The sequence below is a fragment of the Gigantopelta aegis genome, chromosome 6 (assembly GCF_016097555.1).
Source record: "Gigantopelta aegis isolate Gae_Host chromosome 6, Gae_host_genome, whole genome shotgun sequence".
Taxonomy (NCBI): domain Eukaryota; kingdom Metazoa; phylum Mollusca; class Gastropoda; order Neomphalida; family Peltospiridae; genus Gigantopelta; species Gigantopelta aegis.
In genome coordinates, this window is record NC_054704.1 from 46090041 (window position 1) to 46103824 (window position 13784).

The 13784-nt window shown below is 35.8% G+C and overlaps 1 protein-coding gene across 4 annotated transcripts in view; it reads left to right on the plus strand.

Moving 5' to 3' along the window:
• The window catches only part of LOC121376380 (glycine receptor subunit alpha-3-like), a 65763-nt gene that overhangs the window by 35745 nt on the left and 16234 nt on the right, over window positions 1–13784 (plus strand). For 2 of the 4 annotated variants that reach the window (XM_041504225.1, XM_041504226.1), the window contains exon 2: window positions 1495–1674. In XM_041504225.1, coding sequence (XP_041360159.1) covers window positions 1517–1674 — 158 coding nt within the window. In that variant the 5' untranslated portion in view covers window positions 1495–1516. Of the gene's footprint in view, window positions 1–1494; window positions 1675–11515; window positions 11607–13784 lie in introns of those variants that run through there. The other 2 variants (XM_041504227.1, XM_041504229.1) reach the window with 2 other exon arrangements.

Here is a 13784-nt window from a genome sequence, read left to right on the forward strand (position 1 = left end):
TTATTACTGCATCTTGTTGAAATGTAATGAGGATATTCCATTTTTCTCAAGGCAGTACCTATTTTAAATAAGTGAAACAAGTATCGAAGCTAAGTAACCTGAATCCAGGACAAAAGCTCAAAGGACAAAAACTCCAACGGACAAAACCTCCAGAGACAAAACACAACGGGGGTAAACCGCCATGGGACATACTTGCAACGTGTTATTTCAAATGTAAACAAATCCCCATCACCAGCTTGTCTACTGTACAAAGCTCGTTGGACGCAGCATGCTCAGCTCCTCGCTCTGCTGTCCCTTGATGACGTCTTCACAGGACTGAAGTTTCTCAAAGACAGCACATCATTTGATGATTCCACTAATAGCACATTGATGTATTAATCATCTGGTGTCAAACACTTGGTAATGTTTTACACGTGGTCGTAGAGGAAAACCTGAAGGGCTAGATGACCACCAGCCGCATCCCCTCTATGGAACGTCTTCTAGATCATCAAAGATGGGAAGACCATATCGACTACTTCTATAAGGGACATACTAACTTTTCCCCATCCAAGCATCTGTTCAGCGGAAGATAGCGATGCTAACGTTCACAAACGATTTGACTGGTCTCCGAAGTGGTCATGTGGTTTAAATGGAAGTGCATAAACCATTCAGACAAACATTTTTTTCTGTTCAGTGTGGCTAAATTCGGCCCTAGACTGACTGCTGTCCCCTTCAGGCGATGATGCTATGTTGTATGCTACAAAACGAGATCGGTGAATTTTCACACAAGCGATGTTGCGATTTTTATAATAGGTGTAATGGCCAGCTTCAGGCACGCAAGACTCTTCAAGAATTCCTAGAAGTTGGTGTCTACCTATACAACATGTGCAAAGACCACTAGTTGTCCTTGTTTTGTAATAAGGAAGGAAGGAAATGATTTATTTAACGACGCACTCAACACATTTTATTTACGGTTATATGGCGTCAAACATATGGATGAAGACCACACAGATATTGAAAGAGGAAACCCGCTGTCGCCACTTCATGGGCTACTCGTTTTGATTAGCAGCAAGGGATCTTTTATATGCACCATCCCACAGAGAAGATAGTACATACCACGACCTTTGTTACACCAGTTGTGGAGCACTGGCTGGAACGAGAAATAGCCCAATGGGTCCACCGACGGGGATCGATCCTAGACCGACCGCGCATCAATCGAACGCTTTACCACTGGGCTATGTCCCGCCCCTGTTTTGTAATAAATTCAATATGAAATTACTTGGGGTTTTGAACACATTTGAAATAAGAGATTGGCGATTGTCCGTTAGTGATTTGTTTACTGAGGTTATGTTAGGGTTTATCCATTGACATTAAAAACTGTCCTGACATCATTAGACAAAAACAAAAGGCCAATTTTAAACTGAGAACAGCACTTTTTGTGTTTTTCTCTTCTTCTTTTTTCGACAGAGGGGTAGACGCGAAGGTTCTGATTTTAATTCTTATTGCTGTTTCCAGGTAACAGGTTTGCCGTGTCAGAATGAAGGCGGATGGGACGCAATGGACTCAGTTCGTGCTTCACCTCGTCGTGTGGGTATGTACCTGTCTGACTGTCCACAGTCCAGCCGAGCAGTCCACCGAGTCGCCTGACGTCACCACCACCAACATGACGGCGGCAGTGACGATAAGGTATTTCAGGTGAATACTTAACTCTTCTCAGGGAACACCTCTTTTGACTAGATATCTACTTTAGAGGCAGCATCTCGCAGATGACATGGCTCGCTTTTGTCTAAAGGTTAAAGTTTGATTTACGTTTAACGACACCACTAGAACACATTGATTTATTAATCATCGGCTATTGGATGTCAAACATTTGGTCATTTTGACATATAGTCTTAGAGAGGAAACCCGCTACATTTTCCCATTAGTAACAAGGGGTCGATTATATTGACTATCCCACAGACATAATAGCACATACCACGGCCTTTAATATACTAGTCGTGGTACACTGGCTGGAACGAAACAAAATATAGCCCAATGGGCCCACAGACGGGGATCGATTGTAGATCAACCTCGTATTAAGCGAGCGCGTTTCCACTGGGCTACGTCCGCTCATATAGACTGGATGCGTCGCATGCGTGCGGTGTGACTGTTGCGTCTGGTGTTTCTGCGGCTTTCGTTTTGGGCTTATGAATCATATACAATTATTTCATTGCAACTGGCATAATGCGTTTTTAGACGCATGCATCGCACGTATTCCGTCTAGACTCTCTCGTTGAAACTAATGCATTTCGAAAAACAAAATGTATAATCGGACAGAACGATCCTATTTGAGCCTTAACTCCAGATTAGAAATGACAAATATATTTACTTGGCATACTAAGAATTTTTATTTTCCCACCCAACATATTTTCTTCCATCTACGACAGACAACTTTAAAAAAAAAAAAAAAATCAGTATCATCGTGAATTGAAATACAAATTGGTTGTAGATTCCTCATCAGCTAAATGTAATATTTTTAACAGCTTGCGTTATTTAAAATGAACAAAGACTTTTTCTCTCCATTCTTCGATTTATCTTACTTTTCTAATCTTAGATATAGATAAGACAAACATGCATTTGTTAAAATACCTGCACGGTAATACATATTGTAAGGACATGTCATTAATAAATCAAGTAGATACAGAATTATAACATAAAAATACACATTTTTAATGTTCTGCAATAGATCGTAAGGCAATGATTCAAGGCTCCCCAACCTTGACATTGTCTGTTTGATCTGGGGGTAATAATAATAATTTAAAAGATACCTGCACGGTAATGATTTAGATATCTCCAGTCTAATATTGCCAGCAACGCACATTTTTAGGTAGCAATTGTGATTACAATTTTTAAAAAGCAACTGAATACAAAAAATATCTTCCGTAAAAGTTTCTTGTTAGCAGTTGTTAATGAATGTTTATAAAAAAGAGTTAGTTTGTTTTGTTTAACGACACCACTAGAGCAAATATATTTATAATATTAATCATCAGCTATTGGATATAAAAGACTTCGTAATTTTGATATATAGTCTTAGAGAGGAAACCCACTACATTTTTCCCATTAGTTGCACTAGATTAGAAATAACAATATATTTACTTGGCATACTAAGCATATTTATTTTCCCGCCCAACATATTTTCTTCCATCTACGACTGACGACATTAAAAAAAATCAATATCCTCATGAATCGAAATACAAACTGGCTGAAGATTCAACTAACAGTAATATTTTTAACAGCTTGCGTTAATTAAAATGAACGAAGATTTTTTCTCTCCATGCTTTGATTTATCTTACTTTTCTAAGCTCAAGTATAGATAAGGCAAACATGCATGTAGCTATTTGTTAAAAAACCTGTAAGGTAATGATTTAGTTATTTCCAATCTAACATTGCAGCAATGCACTTTTTGAGGTAGCAGTTATGATTACATTTTTTTTTAAAAGCAAATGAACACAAAAATAATATTCCCTAAAAGTTTCTTCTTGGCAGATCCGTCAGTTGTCAATGGATGTTTATAAAAAAATGTTAAAGGGGCAGACTTTAGTGTTAACCCGTGAAAATAGGAACTAAGTTTAGTTAATCCACAAACCTGCAAAACAATATCATATTCGCATAAAGTTATAACACAGAAAAGCTAAAGTCTGTGATGTTTAAACTGGGAAATAGCGTTTCGTTTAACAACAACTAGAGCTTGTCTCGATAACAATTACTTCTCAGACGAACGTGCATTTTTAGAATTATGAAAAATGCATTTAGGGGTATTACAGAAACCTGGATGATCAGAACCACATCAATTGTTCGAAAATTAATATTCTGAATAATAAAATGTACGTACTTCTAATTTAAATTATCAAAACGGCTTTAATAGTGAAAAATACGTCGTATTATTTAAACACTAAGGTCTGTCTCTTTAAGTTTGTTTTGTTTAACGACACTACTAGAGCAAATATATTAATTAATCATCGGTTATTAGATGGATATCTCAGATTTGGTAATTTTGACATCTGGTCTTAGAGAAGAAACCCGCTAGATATTTCCATTATGCACCATCTACATACAGGAAAATAATGTTTATTTTCCCGGCCAACATATTTTCTTCCATCTACGACAGACAACTTTAAAAAACCAAAATCAGTATCATCGTGAATTGAAATACAAATTGGTTGTAGATTCCTCATCAGCTAACTAATATTTTTAACAAGTTGCGTTATTTAAAATGAACAAAGACTTTTTCTCTCCATTCTTCGATTTATCTTACTTTTCTAATCTTAGATATAGATAAGACAAAAATGCATTTGTTAAAATACCTGCACGGTAATACATATTGTAAGGATATGTCATGAATAAATCAAGTAGATACAGAATTATAATATAAAAATACACATTTTCAATGCTCTGCAATAGATCGTAAGGCAATGATTCAAGGCTCCCCAACCTTGACATTGTCTGTTTGATCTGGGGGTAATAATAATAATTTAAAAGATACCTGCACGGTAATGATTTAGATATCTCCAGTCTAATATTGCCAGGAACGCACATTTTTAGGTAGCAATTGTGATTACATTTTTTAAAAAGCAACTGAATACAAAAAATATCTTCCGTAAAAGTTTCTTGTTAGCAGTTGTTAATGAATGTTTATAAAAAGAGTTAGTTTGTTTTGTTTAACGACACCACTAGAGCAAATATATTTATAATATTAATCATCAGCTATTGGATATAAAAGACTTCGTAATTTTGATATATAGTCTTAGAGAGGAAACCCACTACATTTTTCCCATTAGTTGCACTAGATTAGAAATAACAATATATTTACTTGGCATACTAAGCATATTTATTTTCCCGCCCAACATATTTTCTTCCATCTACGACTGACGACATTAAAAAAATCAATATTCTCATGAATCGAAATACAAACTGGCTGAAGATTCAACTAACAGTAATATTTTTAACAGCTTACGTTAGTTAAAATGAACGAAGATTTTTCTCTCTCCATGCTTTGATTTATCTTACTTTTCTAAGCTCAAGTATAGATAAGGCAAACATGCATGTAGCTGTTTGTTAAAAAACCTGTAAGGTAATGATTTAGTTATTTCCAATCTAACATTGCCAGCAATGCACTTTTTGAGGTAGCAGTTATGATTACATTTTTTTTTAAAAAGCAAATAAACACAAAAATAATATTCCCTAAAGGTTTCTTCTTGGCAGATCCGTCAGTTGTCAATGGATGTTTATAAAAAATTTTTAAAGGGGCAGACTTTAGTGTTAACCCGTGTGAAAATAGGAACTAAGTTTAGTTAATCCACAAACCTGCTAAACAATATCATATTCGCATAAAGTTATAACACAGAAAAGCTAAAGTCTGTGATGTTTAAACTGGGAAATAGCGTTTCGTTTAACAACAACTAGAGCTTGTCTCGATAACAATTACTTCTCAGACGAACGTGCATTTTTAGAATTATGAAAAATGCATTTAGGGGTATTACAGAAACCTGGATGATCAGAACCACATCAATTGTTCGAAAATTAATATTCTGAATAATAAAATGTACGTACTTCTAATTTAAATTATCAAAACGGCTTCAATAGTGAAAAATACGTCGTATTATTTAAACACTAAGGTCTGTCTCTTTAAGTTTGTTTTGTTTAACGACACTACTAGAGCAAATATATTAATTAATCATCGGTTATTAGATGGATATCTCAGATTTGGTAATTTTGACATCTGGTCTTAGAGAAGAAACCCGCTAGATATTTCCATTATGCACCATCTACATACAGGAAAATAATGTTTATTTTCCCGGCCAACATATTTTCTTCCATCTACGACAGACAACTTTAAAAAACCAAAATCAGTATCATCGTGAATTGAAATACAAATTGGTTGTAGATTCCTCATCAGCTAACTAATATTTTTAACAAGTTGCGTTATTTAAAATGAACAAAGACTTTTTCTCTCCATTCTTCGATTTATCTTACTTTTCTAATCTTAGATATAGATAAGACAAAAATGCATTTGTTAAAATACCTGCACGGTAATACATATTGTAAGGATATGTCATGAATAAATCAAGTAGATACAGAATTATAATATAAAAATACACATTTTCAATGCTCTGCAATAGATCGTAAGGCAATGATTCAAGGCTCCCCAACCTTGACATTGTCTGTTTGATCTGGGGGTAATAATAATAATTTAAAAGATACCTGCACGGTAATGATTTAGATATCTCCAGTCTAATATTGCCAGGAACGCACATTTTTAGGTAGCAATTGTGATTACATTTTTTAAAAAGCAACTGAATACAAAAAATATCTTCCGTAAAAGTTTCTTGTTAGCAGTTGTTAATGAATGTTTATAAAAAGAGTTAGTTTGTTTTGTTTAACGACACCACTAGAGCAAATATATTTATAATATTAATCATCAGCTATTGGATATAAAAGACTTCGTAATTTTGATATATAGTCTTAGAGAGGAAACCCACTACATTTTTCCCATTAGTTGCACTAGATTAGAAATAACAATATATTTACTTGGCATACTAAGCATATTTATTTTCCCGCCCAACATATTTTCTTCCATCTACGACTGACGACATTAAAAAAATCAATATTCTCATGAATCGAAATACAAACTGGCTGAAGATTCAACTAACAGTAATATTTTTAACAGCTTACGTTAGTTAAAATGAACGAAGATTTTTCTCTCTCCATGCTTTGATTTATCTTACTTTTCTAAGCTCAAGTATAGATAAGGCAAACATGCATGTAGCTGTTTGTTAAAAAACCTGTAAGGTAATGATTTAGTTATTTCCAATCTAACATTGCCAGCAATGCACTTTTTGAGGTAGCAGTTATGATTACATTTTTTTTTAAAAAGCAAATAAACACAAAAATAATATTCCCTAAAGGTTTCTTCTTGGCAGATCCGTCAGTTGTCAATGGATGTTTATAAAATTTTTTTAAAGGGGCAGACTTTAGTGTTAACCCGTGTGAAAATAGGAACTAAGTTTAGTTAATCCACAAACCTGCTAAACAATATCATATTCGCATAAAGTTATAACACAGAAAAGCTAAAGTCTGTGATGTTTAAACTGGGAAATAGCGTTTCGTTTAACAACAACTAGAGCTTGTCTCGATAACAATTACTTCTCAGACGAACGTGCATTTTTAGAATTATGAAAAATGCATTTAGGGGTATTACAGAAACCTGGATGATCAGAACCACATCAATTGTTCGAAAATTAATATTCTGAATAATAAAATGTACGTACTTCTAATTTAAATTATCAAAACGGCTTCAATAGTGAAAAATACGTCGTATTATTTAAACACTAAGGTCTGTCTCTTTAAGTTTGTTTTGTTTAACGACACTACTAGAGCAAATATATTAATTAATCATCGGTTATTAGATGGATATCTCAGATTTGGTAATTTTGACATCTGGTCTTAGAGAAGAAACCCGCTAGATATTTCCATTATGCACCATCTACATACAGGAAAATAATGTTTATTTTCCCGGCCAACATATTTTCTTCCATCTACGACAGACAACTTTAAAAAACCAAAATCAGTATCATCGTGAATTGAAATACAAATTGGTTGTAGATTCCTCATCAGCTAACTAATATTTTTAACAAGTTGCGTTATTTAAAATGAACAAAGACTTTTTCTCTCCATTCTTCGATTTATCTTACTTTTCTAATCTTAGATATAGATAAGACAAAAATGCATTTGTTAAAATACCTGCACGGTAATACATATTGTAAGGATATGTCATGAATAAATCAAGTAGATACAGAATTATAATATAAAAATACACATTTTCAATGTTCTGCAATAGATCAGAACCACATCAATTGTTCGAAAAATAATATTCTGAATAATAAAATGTACGTACTTTAATTTAAATTATCAAAACGGCTTTCCTAGTGAAAAATACGTCGTAGTATTTAAAAACTAAGACCTATCACTTTAAAGTTTGTTTTGTTTAACGACACTACTAGAGCAAATATATTAATTAATCATCGGCTATTAGATGGATATCTCAGATTTGGTAATTTTGACATCTGGTCTTAGAGAAGAAACCCGCTACATATTTCCATTATGCACCATCCTACATACAGGATAAAACATACCACAGCCTTTGATAAACCAGTCGTGGTTCACTGGCTAGAACGAGAAATAGATTAACGGGCCCACTAACCGGGATCGATCCTAAACCGTACGTCCTGTCCTTTGGGTTCTCCCCAGTCTTACTCCCAACAAGATCTGGTTCTTTCGAAAGTTGCCGAGTACAGCCTCAGAAGCCACTTATCAGGTGGAATGATTTATATATCCGACAGCTTTGGCGTTTAGCGAGCGTAAGATTGAGACAAGGTTTAACATGTACCAGTAATGTATTGATATTTTTACTGTTGGGTAAATTGTATCCATTGACGTTGAAAGCATGTGTACAGAGATAGTAACGCGTGGGGACTCTACACGTGTAGATATTTATTGTGGAACACCGCCCAGTGTCTTCATTACTCGTCTGTGATTAGGTTCCTCTCATTAAAGACTGTTCCAGAAATCATCACATGCTGTTGATCGTTGAAGGGTACACAAGGCCATGATCATAAACTAAAAATAGTTTGGCAGTATTTACATTAAAACAGCTTTATAGCAGATCCACAGATTGTAATAACGAAAGTGATGTAATGGTAGTACTAAACCAAATAACTTCCGGCTGCGTCAACTTTTGATAGGGCAGTTAATACCACAAGTCCTGTGATTGGTGATAAATGTGAGTGTGTTGGTTGTAAATAGTGAATACTACATTAGCGGCCGTTAAGATACTGTTTAACTTACAACGAGTTGTTTAAAACGGTATCTAACGAGCGAAATCGATATGGGTACATTTTTAAGCAACGAGTTGTAAGCGAATGTAGTATTCTATTTCTTACTTATATTCAGAAAAAAGTTTTAAAATACATTTACAGCCCTAGCGTTTAAAGTTAACTTGTGTGTCACAGACAAGTCAATTTCAGGTTCATTGTACGTCACATCTAGTGATCGCTTTCTACCGTGATTTTCCATTAGATCGTATAACATTGATGACCTGGTCATCACCTAGGTGTTGCCAGTCGTATGTTTGTAAAATATGATCGCACGTACTTGTGCCAACAAGTATTTGTTATAAAAAATAACGAATAATGTTCTTATCAACGGATGTGTATGAAACAAATTTAGTCAATTTTATTTCATCTAGTACCATTGTGTCAAATAGCCTTGTGCTTGACACATGTATGAAATGAGCAGCATGACTCACATGATTTCTAATTCGCTTTAAGGGCCAGGGATGGTAGTATTTATATCCGTGGTGTATATGTTGATTGATATGCTGCAGATAGGAGTTTTAGTCACACATGTTACTATGGTTGTCTATAGGATTTGATTTGATGGTATACACCCTATAGGGGCTTACCTGCGAATAGTCTTCGCTATGCTTGGCGCACGTACTCTCGTGGGATATAGCCAAGTTGTAAGAAAGAAATGTTTTTATTTAACGATGCACTCAACACATTTTATTTACGGTTATATGGCGTCAGACATACGGTTAAGGACCACACAGATTTGTAGAGGAAACCCGCTGTCGCCACATAGGCTACTCTTTTACAACAGGCAGCAAGGGATCTTTTATTTGCGCTTCCCATAGGCAGGGTATCACAAACCATGGCCTTTGTTGAACCAGTTATGGATCACTGGTCGGTGCAAGTGTTTTACACCTACCCATTGAGCCTTGCGGAGCACTCACTCAGAATTTGGAGTCGGTATCTGGATTAAAAAACCTATGCCTCGACTGGAATCCGAACCCAGTACCTACCAGCCTGTAGACCGATGGCCTAACCACGGCGCCACCGAGGCCGGTCCCAGTTGTAATGCGCTCGCCTAATTGGAGGTCGGGCTATTTCTTTTTCCAGCCAGTGCTTTCCTACTGGTGTAACAAAACAAAAACAAAAACAAACAGACACACACACACACACACACGCACGCACACACACACACACACACACACACACACACACAAACACACAGAGACACACACAGAGAGAGAGAGAGAGAGAGAGAGAGAGAGAGAGAGAGAGAGAGAGAGAGAGAGAGAGAGAGAGAGAGAGAGAGAGAGAAGAAGAACAAAGAGAGAGAATATATTATTGTTATTTATTATTATTTTTTTACTTCTTTTTTTTATAGTTTTATTTTAGTTTTTACGTTTTCTGCAATATTTAATCTTACCGCTTTCGTTCAAGGATTTGACTCAAATAAAGTATATTATTATTTATATTCAAAGAAGGCGCCGCTAATGGGATTTATTGACATAACAGCTGGATGGGTTAATAGAAAAGTGTCCTGGTGTGTCACATCATAGGATAATTATGAGATAACACAACAGTAATAGCTGTGTTTAGCGTGCCAGTAAGTGTACAACGGAGAAACAAGCGGTACGGTGATAATTGTATATCCCGTCCACAGAGGAAACGCGGGATGTAGCACAGTGGTGGACCATTCGCCTGAAGTGGCATGTGTCCTAAGATCGATCTCCCTTAGTGGACCCAAAGGGTATACTTGACATACTGAATTGTTTTTTTTTCTAAAATTCTATAATTATTTTTATTTTTAATGAAAATAATCATGTTAGTGTCCTTACCTTTGTTTGACACTTAATAATCGATGTGTATTTTTGTGCGGGGGTGTCGTTAAGCACTCAGTTATTCATTCATTAATTTATTGCCACACAATCGATTTATGATTGAAGTTCGTGATTTGTGCCGTATAAAATGTTAACGTGTGGGTAGCTGATATATTGGAGACAGTAAAACCAGCATTTATATCCGCAATTATCAAATGCACATGTATAACATATATGTTATATATTATTTAATTACAAAAGCAATTAACAGATTGTTAACTTACATTGAAAATGCACCATCAATGGGATGGACCTGTCGTTTGAGTTTTGGGGGTCACCCGGCCCGTGGTAGATATTTTTTCTCTTTTTTAATTTAAGCAAGATATATATTTTTTTTAAATCGATAAAAAACCCCAAACCCAAACCCAACTAAATCAGTAATTTCTTACGTTCTAAATTTGTCTTTGATCGATGACTAACTCAAAGGTAATAGTTAGTCCTTTTAAAAAAAAGTATTCCGTATTCATACTCGAAATAATGATCATCTTTCTGACAGACTATGTATTTCTCTGCAAGTCCATGGCCACCATCCAAGAGACAACATACTTGTAAGAACATTGATAATAGGTTGCAGTACCATAGTTACTGTCTATTTAGTGTGACAGACTGCACTTCATCTAGCATGATACCACGTAACAACGTGCACTGATCTTTTGTCTGGCTCGGATCCCATTTTCATCGACATTGGTATTTAAGACCTCTAGATCACTATAAGACACTTAGCGTTAGTCTTGCTTTCTTCGTTAGCTGGAAAGATGGTGAGGATATTTATGGTGGCCATCGTCTTCTGTCTAGTTGCCGTTTGCGAAAGGTCTTGTTTCGTCAACCTTGTTAATGTCACCACGATGGAGTTAAGTCATTTCAAGTAAGAAGAGTAGCCTTTTCTTTGTTAAGTATTCATAATTTAAAATATTAACAATCTGGAAGAATAAAGTTTGGCTTTTTTATTAAAGGCATACTGTCACGGATTTAAGGACCTTATTTATCTAAAAATGGATAATAAATAAAAATTACATTAATTGTTGGAAACCAAATCTAGCTATTGCATTACCTTAACTAAACCATGATGGAGTGAAATCCATGTCAACCCTCTCGGCAATTTTAGTTTTTGAATTATGGACCGTTGCCATAATTCAATTATTATTTTTACAAAATATCATTAATAAATGAAGTATGGTGGTTATGAAGATGGTTCAATAAAGTACATTTAGGGACAAATCAAATTATTTTTGTTCAGGTAATACTTTGTCAGAGCATTAAATAGGTAAGTGGTCTGTGACAATATGCCTTTAAGGTTTTAATTTTGAAAAAAAAAAAATCAGTTTTGGTGTATGTCATAATTTGATACTTTACCAATTTCAGACATTACACTACGGCATCTGCTGTTTACCAAAAATATATTCTGGGAAAATCTTGATTTTTAGCTTTATGTTTTATAATGAACGAACAAAAAAAAGAAGCCCAAAAGCAAATGATATAATGATAGCTTTACGTTTTGGGGTGGGTGTTTTTTCGATAGGTTTTATTGCTATTTATTTTAATTTTTATATGTAGTTAAAGGGACTTCGACCTCGGAAATATGACGACAATAGCGTTAATCTACTCGCCAATAACACACCAAAACAATATACAATGTTTAAAGTGTGAAATAGAAGCCGTAATATATGTGATTTTGGGCTGGGGTGTCGTTAAACATTCATCCATTCATTCATTCATTCATTCATTCATTCATTCATTATATGTGACGATTACGAATCTCTCATACCGTATCATTGCACACGACCGACTCCAAAAGATGTTTTGATTGTCGTGATGGTATGCAACCATGAATCGCTGTTGGATGCATTGTCTACAGAGGAGAGGTGATCTTGACCACAATATATGGACGAAACTCCGTCTTTGGGAAGATTGCCACATTTAGGGTGCGAAACCAGTACAGGCGCAAACAAACTTTCTATGGCTTCCATAAACAGAGGGACACCTGAAGACGCAGAGCCATGTGCATAGGATAATATATCAAACAGCGAACTGTTTGTATTTTAGAGGAAGAAAGAAAGAAAGAAATGTTTTATTTAACGACGCACTCAGCACATTTTACTTACGGTTATATGGCGTCAGACATATGTTTACGGACCATAGAGATATTGAGAGAGGAATCCTGCTGTCACCACTTCATGGGCTACTCTTTTCGATTAGCAGCAAGGGATCTTTTATATGCAGCATCCCACAGACAGGTTAGTACATACCACGGCCTTTGATATACCAGCCATGGTGCACTGGCTGGAAAGAGAAATAGAGCAATGGGGTCACCGACGGGGATCAATCTCACACCGACCGCACATCGAGCGAGCGCTGTACCACTGGGCTACGTCCCTCACCGTATTTTAGAGTAATGCTGCTCGTTTAGGTTAGAGGGAGAAAGAAAGAAATGTTTTATTTAACGACGCACTCAACACATTTTATTTACGGTTATATGGCGTCAGACATATGGTTAAGGACCACACAGATTTTGAAAGGAAACCCGCTGTCGCCACTACATGGGCTACTCTTTCCGATTAGCAGCAAGGGATCTTTTATTTGCGCTTCCCAAAGGCAGGATAGCACAAACCATGGCCTTTGTTGAACCAGTTATGGATCACAGGTCGGTGCAAGTGGTTGAGACCTACCCATTGAGCCTTGCGGAGCACTCACTCAGGGTTTGGAGTCGGTATCTGGATTAAAAATCCCATGCCTCGACTGGGATCCGAACCCAGTACCTACCAGCCTGTTGACCGATGGCCTAACCACGACGCCACCGAGGCCTGTTTGGTTAGAGGGATAAGCCACTTTGATATCCAAATTCGCTGTCTTGGCTTCTTATCTAAAGACTGCCTATCCCTGGCAGAAAGTCGCACACTCTAGTAGTTCAACCCGTGAAAATAGCCACTAAGTTTGGTTAATCTACAAACATATGACATATTTGAATAAAATTACAATAGGAAATGTTTTATCGACTCACTCAACACAATTTATTTACGTTTATGTATGGCGTCGGAATTTTGTT